Source organism: Hoplias malabaricus, chromosome 2 (genome assembly GCF_029633855.1).
Source record: "Hoplias malabaricus isolate fHopMal1 chromosome 2, fHopMal1.hap1, whole genome shotgun sequence".
In the NCBI taxonomy this organism is placed as follows: Eukaryota; Metazoa; Chordata; class Actinopteri; order Characiformes; family Erythrinidae; genus Hoplias; species Hoplias malabaricus.
In genome coordinates, this window is record NC_089801.1 from 36,598,536 (window position 1) to 36,615,853 (window position 17,318).

Genomic DNA, 17,318 nt, shown 5'->3' on the forward strand with positions numbered 1-17,318 from the left:
ACGTTGGTAGGTGGATTGGCGACTTAAAATTGTCTGTGTGTGTGTGTTGCCCTGTGAAGGACTGGCGCCCCCTCCAGGGTGTATTCCCGCCTTGCGCCCAATGATTCCAGGTAGGCTCTGGACCCACTGCGACCCTGAATTGGATAAGCGTTTACAGATAATGAATGTTTATAAATAACGTTGTAAAAACCTCCCAGAAAGTTGTCAAATAATGTTTTCTACGACGAACGCCAGGCGGAGCACCGGTTAGCTGGCAAGCCTGTTAACATCTGCGCTTTTCCTACACGATGTCGCACGGCATGTTATCATTCAAATAAATTCCTGTGAAATTTATTTATACTGTGAGAGAACAGCACCTATTATACCGCCTGATCGAGCAATATTCTATTAATGTAGCAGTACTCATAAAGGAACAGAAGTACCTGACGTGAGAGATTATTTTAAGCACAGAATTACAGAAGTGATATCATTACAGAATGTAATTAGTCCCGTTTCACTGAATTTAGTGAAGTTCAGTATGTGAAAGTTTGTGTACTAATCATAGGGCTAAATGGTTTTTGATAGTCATTTTAAAAATGTTTTTGCGCCAGCTTTTCTCGGGACATGTTGCATTTAAATTTCTTATTTTAATATTACGTCTTAAGATAATAGTTAAATATCATTTATTATTACTTAAGGCTGTATGTCACAACAATGAAACGTTTATGGGATAGTGTTTGTAGTTTACTAGCTAAATAATTTATCTTACCACCAACGTTTCAAAATTTTCCTCAGATTAAAGACTCCGTGTTAACAGCTTCTTACAAGATCACCAGGGGGTAATTCATAAATCAGAATTTATTTTTAACGTTTTTTGTTGTGCCAAAATCAAGCCTGTCCAGTAGGAGAAGAACCAAGGAACATTCCAAAAGGAAAAACTTAAATTTTAATAGTGTGAAATCCTGCTCTCAGATTACATATGTAATGTACTTCTGAATTCTCTGTATGACTGTTTGCACACATTAGCCATAAATATTTAATGCACATATTCACACAGTAATAGACTGATTAACAGATTCCAGTTTGCAAAGCAGTGATCCTTTTTTACGTAAAGGAGATGTGTTGCTCATTTCTTAATGTGATTTCTGAAATATAATTAATCCATAAATGTTAATGTATGGCTTGATTTACGCAGCAGGTAGTGACACAGCTCCAGGAGCCTGGAGGTTGTGGGTTCGATTCCTGCTCCGGGTGACTGTCTGTGAGAAGTTGGTGTGTTCTCCCCGTGTCAGCGTGGGTTTCCTCCGGGTGCTCCGGTTTCCTCCCACAGTCCAAAAACACACGTTGCAGGTGGATTGGTGACTCGAAAGTGTCCGTAAGTGTGAATGTGTGTGTGTCTGTGTTGCCCTGTGAAGGACTGGCGTCCCCTCCAGGGTGTATTCCCGCCTTGCGCCCGATGATTCCAGGTAGGCTCTGGACCCCCCGCGACCCTAAATTGGATAAGCGGTTACAGATAATGGATGGTATGTATTTGATTTTTATTTCTTTCTTCCTTCTCCAGGGCCTTTCCAGCCATTTATTCCAAAGGGAAGGCCAAGCAACGATGTATAGGAGGACTCCAGGCAGGAGTTCCACATAAAAAAAATTAAGAAAATAAGTGTCACTTACTATCTCTTACCAAGTATGTACGAGAAGTCGCCAAAAGATTCAGAGCAGTTGGTGCATTTACAGGCTGGTTTAGGCAGAAGGACTGTCACTCTTGATGAAGATGCAACACATGAGGAGGTAAGCACATATAATGAACTAAAGACATCTTTGTTATTGGTATTTATATATGTGCAGTTAGTTCAATTTATAATAATTGTAAGAATGATTTACCAATTACCAAACAGGGAGACCCTAGCATTGCTACCAAAGAAACCTAATATTTGAATCATTATATTAAAGGAACAATAGTTAGGGTTTGGGGGTTTTCTGCACCTGGGTCACCCCCAGTGTAATTCATATGTACAGGACTGTACTGAACCCAGTGGGGGAGGGAGTGGGAGGGGTTTCCTAGTCTCCTGGCTTCCTTACAAAGCATCAGGTATAGATTTAATGTTGGTTTTATGTAGACACTTATTTTCTTGCCTACACCCTTAAAAAGATTATCCTTAAATGGTTCTTTATAGAACTGTGTGTGAACTTTGTGTGATTTTTGCATCAGGAAACGGTTCTTCAGACTGATAGAGAATATTATATATGGATGACAGTGAAAGCTTTTGGAAGAGACACTGTAACCATAGCAGAACTCTTTTTAATAAGGTTCCATATCAATCCATAGACATCACTCTCCATCAGTCTAAAGAACCCTTTCACAATGTAATGAACCATCTAATCGTGCAAAGCGTTCTCTTAATGGTTCTCTTAGTTCTGTACAGAAGAGGTTTTTTTTCTTTGCTAAAGGACCATTGAAAAACTTTAGGACAATAACTAATTTTTTCTTCTTTATTAAGGAGGATGGGGTAATCGGAAGCTTTCTCTTGTGTCCCCAGATGATTGTGGCTATACTGGCAGAATTCTGAAAGCAGCTAGTAAAGGTCCCCTTTATATAACTCCTCTTCAAGAAGTGCTGGACACTAGTCCATTGCCCCCTACTTCTGAAGCATTCAGCAACATGCCAAAAGCTGCATGCCAAAAAGTGTGAAACATTGTACCCACTCCAAGTCCTGAACGCGTAAAGTCATGTGAAGTCACAGTTGTCGAAGCATCTGACAACGTAGACTGTGATGTTAATGAACCAAATGAGAACAAATGTTAGTGCTTTTTGTATAGTTCTGAAATCACAGTTGTGACAATGTGAATTGTGTGCTTTTATTTTCTCAGCATCTATTCATCAGACCTGTCCAATATGCTTGAAAGATTTCCTTTCTGAGGCTATTGAAATACATGCAAGTTCATGCGGTGAAAGGTATTCAAAGAATTATTAATCAGAACTGCATCTCCATTTTTGTAAATCTTACTTGATTTTGCCTAATTCCACATAAATACAACATTTTCTAAATTAAATTGGAGTGGAATAGGAATGGTAAAAAATTACAAGAAATGTAATTTCTGCATTTTAATGGATTTCAAATTGTTACCTTTTTGGTTATGTAAGATTTTGTTCTGATAGCAACAATGTATTTCCCCCCTTTATTTATTTATTTATTTATTTATTTATTTATTTATTTTTTGCTCTGTTCTTGCTAATGTACTTCTGCTGATAATTCAGAAGTTGCAGAAGAAATATTGCCCAGCTGTAATTCCAAACTTCTGGATGGCTGGTTCTTAATTGTATTACAAATTAAAAGTACTCTTAATTTTGTGTATGTTATACTGGTCATTATGGGGTGTTTGTGTTTCCCAATTTCCCAATCTATAGAGTGGCAGTCAATCCCAGCCCCATCAAAGCTATATCACAGTTTCGAGAGACACAACACATGCAATCATGCTACACAGGCACCCTTGAATCTACACATGGATATGAGGAGCACCCCAGAGGAACGAGATAGAGCTTCTACAAGTAGACTCATGTGGAATGGGCTCGACCTTTAAACTGCAGACTGGAAGGTACATTACATTTACAGTAGGAATAAGTTGTTAAAGAATGCATGTTTTGTTAAAAAATGAAATCATTTTCACAGGTGATTGTGCTGTTGGGGAGTGTGTTACATGGTTCTTTTTCTCAACCTGTATTAACAGACCGAAGTCTGGGTTTTCTGTGAACTTAGGTAATTCATCCTCATTTTGTAGTAAAGGATAAGACACTGGGGTCACCAGACTTTTCGAGGGAGAGACAGATCATTTGGTGCCATCTTCCTCCCACTTTCTTGTTGACAGTGACTTGTTTATTGTGGCTGGGAGAATTTTAGGACATTCATTCATACATGGAAGGCCACGTCTGTCTGGTTTAAGCCCCGCTTTCGTATATGTCCTTCTGGGAGGAAATCCTGACACAGCAACTGTGCAGCTAATTGACTGTCCAGACTTGGATATTCGTGATACAATCAGGCTTGTAAGCTAAACCTTCAGAGACTCAGTGTATCGTCATTTCATTGTACTATTGTTAACATTTGTTTGTTACAGTCATTCAGTCAACATGCCATATCTTACCTTTTTTCTTTTTTTGTGTGTTAAAGCTTGAGAAGTTTGAACTTTCAGTGCAAGAAAAGAAGAGAGTCCAGGACTTGGCATATGCCTGGGATCTCCCTGGTGTAACTGATAAAAACAGGAGATGGCTTTTTGAAAAGATCCTCATTCATGCTGTAGGATTTTCACTCATACATATGCATGGTTTAATACAGGATTCATTTTTTGTGCTGTATAACACTGACATTTTACCTGTATTGCTCTTTATAATTTTAAGAGGTAATTGGACGAATCTCATGGCAAATCAAACAAATGAGACGTGGCTTTAAGGAAACCCCAGTGTGGGCTGTTTTGTCCCAATGCCAAGACACTGTGCCTCTGCTTTTCCCAAGAGAATCACTAGAGTGTTTCCCAGAGGTTGGTCCAAAGTTTTTCCTCTATTTAATGTTCAAAATTAAACTAAACTGTTTTGCTGTGGTTTAAGTTTTTAATGTTTTTTAAAGTATCAAAATATGATCAGTCAGTTAATAGTTTTAAAAAATGTATCTTTTGAGATATTCTGAACTTATTTTAAAGTTTTTTTTGTGTAGTTTATCCTTCAGATTGTTTGCTGGCCTGAACGAGTGTCAGGCACGAGGAGGCGGACTGACTGAGGCGGACGCACTCGCTAAAACACAACAAACTTTAATAACAAAAAATAACAAAACAAAGAGACTTTAACAGAAGGACAAGAAACGGGGAGCCAAGCAGGCTAAACGGGTCACGGGGAGCTAAACAAGGCAAACGGGACAGACAAACTAATGAACCAAACGACAGAAGAAATGAAACGACAACAAGGAAAACAATAACAGAGGAACTTGCAGAGACAGACAGACAGACTTGATAACACGGATGACTTGACACAGTACAAAGAACGAATGACCAACAAACAGGAAGTGCAGGAAGGGGACTTAAATACAAAACACAGACGAGACACACCTGAGACAGATAACAAGGGGGCAGGGTAACAAATGACACAGACGAGGAGGCAGAAGAAAGGCGGGACTAGAACATAAACAAACATAGCCATGTGCTAAAAGAGCACATGGCCGGGGAAAACAGACGACATGACGAGATGAGGGCGTGACAACGAGAGGAAGACGATTCTGATTCTGAAGATCCACTAGCTACCAAATGTCGCATTTCTGGATTCCTCCAACAGTTTATTGAAACTGGTAATTTTTGGGAAACTGTCCACTTATGATAAGGCTCTGGTATCATTTAAAAAATTGGCACGGGTCATAAATTAACATCAAGTGATTTAAAAACTTGTTCCATTCACAGCATCAGCTGCTGAAGTCAAAAGCCTGCTGAAGTTCTGGACAGGGTGTGAGGTTCTACCTAGAAAGCTCACCTTTGAAATGGTTAAAAGTAGCCTCCCAACAGCATCTACCTGCTTTGAGGTGCTCAAGCTTCCTGGACATTATGAGGACTTTGAATCTTTCAGAAATGATTTACTGTCATGCATTGGTACACATCATACTGGGTTTGGGCTCATTTAGATATAAGTTTTATGTGGGGTGTATTAGTGGTGTCTGTCTTAAATGTTTTAACGACTACTTTTTTTAATTGCCAGCGCATGAAGAACATTGTTTAAAGTGCAGAATGCCCTTTCTGAAAGATGAGTTATTTTTGCAAGGTCAGTTTAAATATTTTTCACAAGCTTACCCATTCTGAAAATGGCAGATTTAGCTATTAGCTATTTAGCTAAAATAAAACACAAACTCTCACCCGTGTAGCCCCCCCCCCCCCATGTGCATTAATGTATTGCATGTAATGGTTTTTAAAAAAAGTCTCAAGTCAGAAAAGGTTTAGCTCTAGTTTGATGTCACACATTTTAGGCAGTGACTAAAGTGTGCACCGTGACTTAATTATAATTTAAAATTCACATCCATCTAAAAAGTAACAAAAATGTTTTCATCAATTTTTATTTGTGCTCAAACTCTCTTACTTCCACTCAATTTAAATGAGCTGATTAGCTGGTTCTATGGTGCAAAGACAACTGAAATATGTATATCAGGGTTTGGAACAACTGAGTTACGTCAGCTGGGTCTTCCTCTACACTAAGGGTTTTTTTTTTGTTTTTTTTTTTAAACTTTGTACTCTTATTTTAACTATATTCCAGAGCAGAGGTCCTAGAAAGCCAGAGTCTGGTTTGGGGATTTCCATATTATAACATGCACCAAAAATGGTTTGCGTGGTGCTGGTTGTCTCTAGCATGTTCTTGGAAAAGGCACAATCCTGGGATACATTCTTTGAAGTCACTTCTTTCCCACTGTTTGTACACAAGAAAAGAGAGAAAGCAATAACATTTTGCATGGGATTTGTACATATCCACAGGTTAAAAAAGTGTTCCTAAATGTAACAAAAATATATACAATGGGGGACCATGTAAATATGAAAATCTAATAGGACAGTGAATATGCAACACACTAACCACCACTGTGCTCTGCTTTTCAAAACATACCTTAATGATTCTCCAACAAATATAAAACATGACGCAGACATGTTAGATAGATATCATGGCCAAAGTTAGTTGATGAAGCAACTGGTTGTACAGCTAATGTAAGCAGCTCAAGGCTCCCAGGATCCAACGGACATTCCATGTCTGGCAAGACAACACCTTGGTTAGGTCCTTGGACAGTTAATCCAGAATGTTCCCAGTCAATGGCATCAATCTGAATTCCCTAAATATGCACAACACAGTAATAACTGACTTGTAAGCATTAATAATCACAAAAGCAGTTTTTTTTTTGTTTTGTTTTGTTTACCCTCACCCCCTTATCACCTCTGACATTTCTGGTTCTCTGATTGGACTCTGCATGAGGCCAAGGTGCCACAGCTGATTTGGCGTCATGTTTTGTTCAGTTCAGATTGGATGGTTATCCCAGCCACCTGCAAACCTGGATAGGTCATCTTTTAGTCGTGGCAGAAAAGTGTTGTGAACACAGTAGAGATGCAAGCTGTCAGTAATGTCAAGAAGACCATTGTGGTGGAAAATTAGGACAGAAATAAGAAAGCTGAGTCTCTGAGTCCGCTTTAAATAAAAGAACAATTTATTAACTGAGAGAGGACGCTGCGTGCAACACTGTTCCTCTCTGTCTGACCATTTCTCAACTAACATCTCTTATACATGGAACTCCTTTTGAAGTTACCATCTGTTTGCTCATTTACATTTCAATCACCTTTCAATGTATCCTGCTCCCATGACTCCAAGTCTTTTGCCATTTGTTTTTTTACTCTTTTTTGTATTTCTAACACCTTTCCAGACGTGCTCTGTGCATCCCCCTCTACCCCTTTGGTCTCAGTTATCTCCCCTCTGTGGTCTGGAGACAAAAGGAGTTGATTGAACGGAAGGTGTCGATATGCTGTTATTTGAAACACACACACACATAAGTCTGCCTTTTCACACAGAATTAGGCATAAAACAATTTCAGTTACACAAGAATGCATGGTCATTGCTGATTAAAAATATCTCTATTGATTATGAATCATTTCTATTAACAAATTTCCATCACACAACGTGATCACCTTACCTCACCAAAATTCTTTTCATGATGTTATGCATGGTTGATGATGAACTTAAAAGTCTTTGCTATTTTATGCTGGGTAACACCATTCTGGTATTGCTGCACTATCTTTCTGCTCCATCAGGTTTCTCCATCAGGTAAATCTCGTCCTGGTCCTGGAACTGGGTTCTTTTTTAGTCCCTGTTCTCTCGTGGTTCAGAGCGAGCCGAGTAGGGACTAAACCATGGTGTGTAAACCTTGCAGAACACTGATTGTCCAGAAAGACAATCTTATCAAAATATTCCCAATATACACTTATTATCTAGTTGCCAATTTCTAATGTAAACAAATGAGCTCCTAAAAGTGCAGAAGCAGGTGCTTTACAGATATAATAATAACCTACAGAACAGCAAAAATGCTATAAACTGACACTGAGCTTTATTTTACAGAATTTAAAACCATGTCACTGAGTGATGACGATAACAGTCTCTAGTACAGACAAACACCATGAAATATAATGGCCATGTCAAAAATAAATAGGCTTATATTTATTTCAAACTCATAAACATCTCTGTGTAAATATTATTAGTTTATCTAACTGTTGCCACCATGATCTTTATCATTATTATTACTATCATTATTTTCTTAATAATAAACATCATTTCAACTGAAATTCAGACACAAGTCACATTACAAATATTTGATCTCGTTTATTGATTTGTTCAAATATAAAACGTAAAAAATCTGAAAACATTTCAGAAAATGAAAAAAAATCAGACGACAACTGATGCAGTTGAGAAGAATCTTTTCTCAGAAAGAGAAGTGTCCTGATCTAAGAAGATTGTCCTTTACAGGGTTTTATTACAGAGCTCTAATAACAAAACTGTCTGCTCTGCCCCTGACCCTCAACAATCAATATTCATCTGAACCAATATATAATTATTACACAGTGAACACACAGTGATGTTAGAACAGAGAACACTCCTCTCTTTCTATAATAAATTAACAGATTTACCAGTTCATTAAACACATCTACACTGTCAGAAAAACGGTTACTTTGGTGGTGCCTTGTGCTGTCTCTGTGGTGGTACCCTCACGGATACATATTCAGTATCTTTAGTCAAGGAACGTAATCTTATTCTATAACATTTGTAGATTTTAAAGTGTTGTTGATTTCACACGCTCCACTTCAACTCCAGAACTTATATTATGTTCTTTAATTTTACACAGTTCTATAATGAAATGTTCTAAATATTCACCTCTCCTTCTGGAGAAGTGCCTTTTTCAGAGAGTGTGTAGTGTGTTGTTTGTGAACTCACCTGGTGACAGTGTGTAATGAATAAACTACAGCCATGAAAGAAGAGTCAGTAACAATGTACACATCCAGTAAATACATCTAATATTTATCCTTATTAGAAACTGTTGAATACTAAAAGAAAACCAATCTTTTCTAGATGTTTTTTGATTGTTTAAGTGATTTTACTCAGTGAAATATGTCTTGTTTCATTGGAAGACCACTTGACTTGAATGGAGCTCCATCACTTCAGTGAACGCACACCTATTTCTCCACAGCCCAGTGCTGGGAGACTTTATATCCCTCTTGCTGGTTTTGGCAATAGTCATGATAAACTCATGTGTAGCTACTCCAGTGTCCCATTTTATACATTTTACGTACTGTGTCCAAAATGCTGCACTTAAAGCTGCTGAAGTCACTTGTTAAGTAGTGACTACCACATTTTACACACATCTGTGATTTTACCAACTGCTCCTTCAGAGCTCCTCTGTACTGGGTTCATACTCTTCCTCCTTTTCCACTCTCTCCATAATCATCACAATGGACAGAATAGCTCTTTTCTGCACGAGGGAGACTTCATACTCTGTTCATCAGTGAAACAGGTCTTTAAACCTCTGAGAGATTCCTTTAGACTCCCCTTCTGCAGCTGGAGCAGCTCCCTCTGACTCTGAGCTCCTTCTCACAGTTCTCTCATAGACCTCCTCCAGAAGTGAGTGAGTCTTCCTGAGCTCTGAGTAATGCTCTCTCAGTTTCTCCAGCTCCATGTTCTTCTCCTCCATCTGTCTGCTGAACTCCTCCTGCATCTTTGTCTTTGAAGCCAAAATGTCCCTCTGGAGTTCAGGCAGCAGGATCTTCATTAAGTTTCTCTCTGCTTCAGCTCTGGCTTCTCCTTCATACGTCTCCATGATCTCCTCCATCTCCCGTCTGTGTCTCTCCTCCATCTCACACCTGTCCCTCTCTCTCTTCTCTTTCAGTCTCTTCACCTTTTCTTCCATTTCTGTCCTTCGGTCTAACTCTCTCTCCAGCTCTCGTTCCAGTCCTCTCCTTTTCTCTTCATCCCTCTCTTCTTTCATTCTTCTCTCTAGGTCAGTTGTTCGGTTGTTAAGTTGTTTTATCTCTCCTTCATGCTCTTGTACTGCTCCCTCTATCCTTCTCAGAGAGTTCTGCAGTTCTTTTTCATGTTTTTCCTTAATTTCTCTCTCTTCTTTCACCCTCTTTTCCTCCATTTGTTTCATGATCTTTGTCTCCATTGCTCTGATCTGAGCTTCTGTCTCCAGGTAGATCTCACTGCTGTAGAACTTCTCTCTGTTTCCTTCCACCATCTTCTCGATCTCCTCCAGCAGCTCTGAGACCTGAGACCCCTCTCCACTCTCTTTAATGTTGAGACAGTGAAACCCGTTCCCACATTTCTCCACAAGGCTCTGGACCTCCTGGTTTCCTGACTGGACAAACTCTTCAAGCTTCTTCTCTTGGTCTTCATCAGTGACGGTGAAGAGGATCATGGTGTTCCTCCAGCATCTCTCTCCAAACATCTCCTCCATTTTCTGCAGCATGTCTCTCTCCTCTCCTGAGGTCTGCTTCACTGGTATGACTAGGAGGAAGGTGTGGGGTCCTGGGGCCGACAGACGGACACAGAGTCCCACGTCCTGTCTCAGCTCGTCCAGAGAGAGTCCAGGACTGAAATAGTCAGGAGTGTCCACCACAGTCACCTGCCTCCCAGCCACCTGGCCCTGTCTGCTCTCACTCTGCTGCCTCACTGTAGACGCTCCAGCCCTGCTCCTCTCCTCTCGGCCCAGGAGCCTGTTTCTTGCTGCACCCTTCCCACTTCCAGTCCTCCCCAGCAGAACCAGCCTCAGCTCTGATACACCACCAGACTCTGGAGGAGACTCTCCACTCACTGCAGATCAACAAGAATGAAGGGGTTCATTTATTACTGAGTGTTAGTGAATGCAGTATTCTGCATGGAGAAGTATATAAGAAACTTCATGAAACTGTATAATGTACTCTTTCTCCTCCTGAGTGGAGCTGGGCCTGGAGTCTCTACCCTGACTGAGAAAGCACAGAACCAGAATGAACACATGTTCTTAAAGACAGTTTGTGGATAGTTCATGTTGGTACTGAAAAAAAAGACCTAAAATTGTGTGGCTGAAATTTTATAAGGTCAAAACTTTTATTACAGCAATATATGCAAAAGAAACTGGGTGTAACAATAACAGAAATAACTGTACATATAGTGTAAGAATCAATATTGTATTTGTATGGTAATATTAAATGCTCCCTAATTTCCTGAACTACACGCATCTTTTCTGATCTGGTAAACTTTGTCAGTGTGTGATAAAACGTTCATAGTGAAATAAATATGAAAAATGTACTTATTGCATTAAGTGTTTTAAGTGACCAGTTCAATTACTTACTCTCTGGATGAATCCCCTGCTTGCTGTGTCTCCTCCTGACTGGAACTGATGATGGAGGATGTGTTCTTTCCTGCAGCTGCTTTTTTCTCTCCTCTAGAAGTCTCTCTTTCTCTTTAACCTGCTCCTCTCTCTCCATTAGCTGTGTGTGTATCTCACTTACAATCCTCTCCTTCTCTTCAAGCTGTTTGTCTTTTTCACTCACTTCAGTTTTCTGTTCTTCCAGTTGGATCTTCATCTTCTGGAGTGTGCTGCTCTTTTCCTGCAGCTCCTTTCTTTGTGTCTCCAGTTGATTTTTACAGCTGTCCACCTCTTTCACTGTGTCCTCCAGTAGAGACTCTTTCTCTCTCAGCAGTTTCCTCACATTCTCCAGCTCTGTGTCTTTCTCCTGAAGCTGTAGCTGAGTCTCTTTGGTCATTTGTTCTAATTGTTCTTTAGTTTCTTTAAGAAGTTTGTCTGTCATTTGCAATTGTCTGTCTTTTTCCAGTCGTTCTTCATTTCTCTGCTTTAAAACACTCTCTATGTCTTTAAAAAGTTTGGCTTCTGTGAAAAACACATTAAAAACACATGTAAATTTCACCTATCTTCACAGAAATGTAAATAAATTATCAGGATTAAGGTATGTATAGAATTTACAGCAAATTATTCTGTTGTTCCTTAAATAAATGTAACTTCATACTTTAAATAGGTATCAAATTATACAGTGCAATAAACAAACAAACAAAAAATCATTATGATAAAATGGCTTGTGCATGAGTTTCGCCACATTGTATATTTTTTGTTTTGTTTAGTATCTTCAGTTTAAGCCAGTGGTTCTCAGTCCTGGTCATGGGTTTTTTCATCTCTCAAACAATCTCATTTCATCTTGGGAAAGGTTCATTAATGAGCTCATGAGTTGCATCAGGTTTGTTGGGAGTAGAGGAATCTATACAATGTGCAGGCAGTAGCCCACCAGGACCAGTTAATTATGCAAATACAGGTGCATATCAGTAAATTAGAATATCATCAAAAAGTTAATTTATTTCAGTAATTCATTTCAAAAAGTGAAACATGTATTATACAGGACTAAACAGACATCATTTGTCCGTACCACAGCCCCCTTCCACCTTCACTGACTATGGCAGCCAATTACTTTGTCGGAGACTGAAGTTTCAGACACCCTGACTACCCCCACTGTGGGTCTACCACCCGCCTTTTAGTAACTTAGCCCCGCCCCTCTTCTAATTGGGCTAACCCAACTCTGGCTAAGGGGTAACAAATGTAACTGCAGGAGGACATTCATGCACAACAATACAACCGTTGACAAATTTTAAATGCCCATCTTATTCCTGCTTCACAGGTGAGTATTTACATATGTAAATAGTTTTTAACTTGTTTACTTTTTCTCTTTTACAGGTTCCCAGATCCAGCTCCTCCCCTCCTTCTCTATACTTCAGTGTGGGCCCTTCGGCTAGTACAAAGAGAGACCAGAAATTTTCCACCATTCCTCCAGGAACAGGACCAGGACCAGAGACACAAGATAAGAAATAATACAAGCATACATTCATTAATGTAAATTCCAGTCTTGGGGATGGGGCAGATTCACATTATATAAGAGCAATTTAAAAAATGATTTTTAATACAGACATTTTGGCCTACTGAAAAGTATGTACAGTACATGATCAATAATTGGTTGGGGCTCCTTTTATGAGAATTACTGCATCAATACGGCGTAGCATGGAGGCGATCAGCCTGTGGCAGGTGGCCAGGTTGCTTTGATAGCAGTCTTCAGCACTGTTGGGCCTGGTGTCTCTCATCTTCCTCTTGACAATACCCCATAGATCTTCTATGGTGTTTAGGTCAGGCGAGTTTGCTGGCCAATCAAGCACAGTGATACCGTGGTTATTAAACCAGGTACTGTTTTTTTGGCAGCGTGGACCTCTCCATAAAGCTTGTCAGCAGAGGTAAGCATGGGCTCTAAAATGTTCTGGTAGATGGCTGTGCTGACTTTGGACTTGATATAACATAGTGGCACAACACCAGCAGGTGACATGGTTCCCCAAACCTTCACTGATTGTGGAAACTTCACATCAGACTCAGGCAGCTTGGATTGTGTGCCTCTCCACTCTTCCTCCAGACTCTGTGAACTTGATTTCCAAATGAAATGCAACATTTACTTTCATTTGAATACAGACTTTGAACTGAGCCACAGTCCTGTCCTTTTTCTCCTGGCCCAGGTAAGACACTTCTGGCGTTGTCTCTGGGTCATCAGTGGCTTGACACAAGGAATGCAACAGTTGTAGCCATTTGGGGGGACATTTGCACCACAAATTATTCTTTAAGTCACTTAACTTTTGGAATGTGTAACTTTTTGTTACAGCCATAAAACATTACCGAAAATACAGTGCAGCATGTCTCTATGACACTAGTGGGCAGCCATTAGAAATTAGTCATATATTAAAAGGCGCATTGGTTGCTGAATAGAAATGGCTAAATTATCCAATATACGAAAAATGACGTTAGCAATGAAAAACACCAGTCTGAACACGCAAGTTCCACCGAGATGCCAATTACCAGTCTTACACACCCTTCTGCTCCAGTCTCAACCCCAGCTAATCAGCACTTTCAATCCAATTTGTGGCATATAAACCTATCTGAACTTTATTGAGAGTGGGCCATATCTAGCAATAATATCATTTCCAGTAAAGGATGGTCGAAAGTTTAAGAAAGAATGGTATGAAATTTATAGCTGGTTCAAATACAGCCCTACAGCTGATCTGGCTTTTTGTTTTGCCTGTCGTGCATTTGGAAGCCAGGAGGGCAAGACAGACACTTTTGAAACCACTGGATTTGGAAACTGGAACAAAGCTAATGAAAGATTCAAAGAACCCCAGAAAAGTGGCAGGCACATTTCTGCATTATTAAAGCTGAAACGATATGAACAGTTGCATAAAACGGGTAATTTTGCATCTCAGATCAACTGTGAATATGCGAAAAGAGTTGATGAAAACAAGAAGTAGTGCGGGGCGATATGAGTGCAAATCAATATCATGATTAATTGTACATTTTACCATGATTAAAGAACAATTAATGAATGATTAATGAACGATTATTTTATTTTTTAATTTTTGAACCTCATAGTTCAGTGACGAGGCATTTACTGTAAATATGCTCCAGTATTAAATATGGGATATTTTTCTGATGTTGCTGGGAGCTTTATTCTCTCTTGTATTTTGAGCACTGTCATCTTAATTATAGTCAAAACACAGCACATCCAAACTACAGACGCTGTGTTTCTCTTTGGTACTAGCTGCTCGAGTCGCTTGGTCGTCCTTAGTTTTAGGATGCATTCATGTGCCAGATAGGGGCAGAATCACGTGACTACAGCTTGGTAGATGCTGACTAAGCTTTGGGTTACTACAAGGAATTCTGTTTTGGTGTACTGGACAAAACCGTTCAAGAAACCCACGATTGGTTTCAGGAAAATGGTGTGAAAAGTCTGCAATGAACACCATTCTCAGCTCTAGATCACACATTGAGGAGGACCTGGCCTTTGTTTGTCAATGCTATGGTTTTCCCAAAGAGCAGACAAATGCAGACCTGTCCCTTATCAGTGCCATTCCATCAGAAGAAAGCTTCAATCAATGATTAGCACTTTTTAATTCATCAGATCTAGGCATTAGCCTAGTAAATGTGTGTAACCTTGCGCATCATGTGAACGGAACTTATTTTGCTTACATCAATTAAAAACCTACTCGAGAAACACTATTGCTCAGGAGAGACTGTCTGACATTGCAGTGCTGAATATTGAGCGGGCCATTCAAGTGAACTTGCAGAAAACAGTCAGTGAATTAGATGCTGTGCCCGGTGGGCGATCTCTTGCACTTCACTAAAGCAGGACAACATTTATATTACATATAGTATTTACCTATATACTAAATATCATTCGATAAATGGAGGATTTTTACTTTCATACAAATGTCAGTCATATTATATATAAACTACATTATTTTAATGATGTTGGCTGAGATGTCTTGCCCCCCCTGATATAAGTTTCAAATGTCGCCCATGGTTGTGGCCCATGTCCGGAATACGTCTGTATGTGGTGGCTCTTGAAGCACTGACTCCAGCAGCAGTCCCAACTCCTTGTGAATCTCCCCCAAATTTTTTTATGTCCTTTTCTTGACAATCTTTTCAGTGCTGTGGTTATCCTTGTTGCTTGGGGATCTTTTTCTACCACCCTTTTTCCTTCCACTCAACTTTCCATTAATATGCTTGGATACAGCAGGAGGGTGTCAGTGACTGCCTTCTGGACATCTGTCGAGTCAGCAGTCTTCCTCATGATTGTGTAGCCTACTGAACCAGGCTAAGGGACCATTTTAAAGGCTTAGGTTTTGTGTTGATTTTTCTAATTTTCTGAGATAATGACTTTTGGGTTTTCATTGGCTGTACGACATAACCATCAACATTAAAAGAAATAAGCACTTGAAATAGATCACTCTGTTTGTAATGAATCTATAAAATAAGAGTTTCACTTTTTGAATTGAATTACTGAAATAAATTACCTTTTTGATGATATTCTAATTTATTGATATGCACCTGTACATAGAAATATAGTTTATAAAACTTTATTAATGCACCGAACACCTGTGTTAATATTAAATAAAACAGAAAACCAGATCTAGTGTCTCTTTTATAACTCACCCCTCCTCAAAACAGATTCCTCCATTTTCTTTCTGTCCTCTTCTGTCCATTCTTGCTCTATCTGTAGAAGTGAACGGAAGTGTGAAATGAATGTAAAAATGTATGAAATTAATATTGATGTGATATGAACAATAACTGAGACTCTGTTTAAATCACTGTTGATGTGTGGGTCTGAATCACTGAGAGCTGAGATCACTAACAGTTCAGACTCTGAGGACTTTCACTGATTTAAACTGAGACTGTGTTTGAAAAACTACAGCATTTAAACCAACAGGAAAGAGGTGGAACAGACAAGCTGTGGAACTACTGCAGCGGCTGAGGATCAGGATCAATTAGAGAACTCTGATCAGCGTTTACACTAATGACACCCACATCAAACACCATTAAAGAGAAATTAACATCCAACAAACAAAGCACATTCATTTAAAGACTCTGAACAACACACCCTGCTTAACTTTATACACTCTAATATTTATTTCCACAGATAATATCAACTCAGTGTATTATAATATAATGTACTCACCTGAGAAATGACAACTGTATCAGCTAGAGAATCAGATAAAAGAAAAAATAAGGATGTTTAAAACACAGAATGTACACAAAGAACAAAGAGTTTTAAGTGCTCTGTATCATGTGAAGATGTTGTGTAGAACTCCAAAGGACAGTATCTGACATCATCAGTTTCTGTCTTAAGCTGTAAATAATGTTGGCAGGTCGATTAGCTATTCTAAAGTGTCCAAAGGCGACAGTGTGTGAGAGAATGTGTGAGTACGTCTACAACAAACAGTCTCTGCATAAACAGCGGTGCCCACACGACTGAAGAATCACACTCATCTGGGAGAACTCCAACTTCCAGAATTCCCTGAGGGTCACGTGTTCAAACTGACAGCCGTACAGTCAGAGAGAAGTGTATGATGCTCCGGTTTGCAAGATTACTCATTAATTTCACCTGTGTGTTAGCCTTTTATAAACTGTTTATTTTCATCTGTGCTTTGTTTTACCTGTCTCTCGATGCATGCTCTGCCTTTTTTGCAGTCATCTATATATTTATGCAGTTTTACAGAGGACAGTGACCACATTTCGTGTCAGTCACCTTTCATGAAAAAATGAAGATTTGAGAAAGCAAATTGATACAAATTTTTTTAAACTCACCTCTGCCCAGCTGTGGAAGAACATAAAATAATGTGAAGATTTTATGAATGGATTCACATGTTAATTATTATATTTAAATCAGTGGAAAGTAACCATCCAACTTTTCAAAATGAATAAATTAATGAATAAAAATAAAAATAC

General features: G+C 39.1%; 1 protein-coding gene across 1 annotated transcript in view; it reads right to left on the reverse strand.

Annotated features, from left to right (window-relative positions):
* Positions 1-8,348: 8,348 nt before the first annotated feature.
* Positions 8,349-17,318, reverse strand: part of LOC136676507 (golgin subfamily A member 6-like protein 25) — a 41,451-nt gene continuing 32,481 nt past the window's right edge. Inside the window, exons 9-10 of the mRNA XM_066653593.1 lie at positions 11,346-11,844; positions 8,349-10,828 (exon numbers count right to left, since the gene is read on the reverse strand). Coding sequence (XP_066509690.1) covers positions 9,522-10,828; positions 11,346-11,844 — 1,806 coding nt within the window. The 3' untranslated portion in view covers positions 8,349-9,521. The remainder of the gene's footprint in view (positions 10,829-11,345; positions 11,845-17,318) is intronic.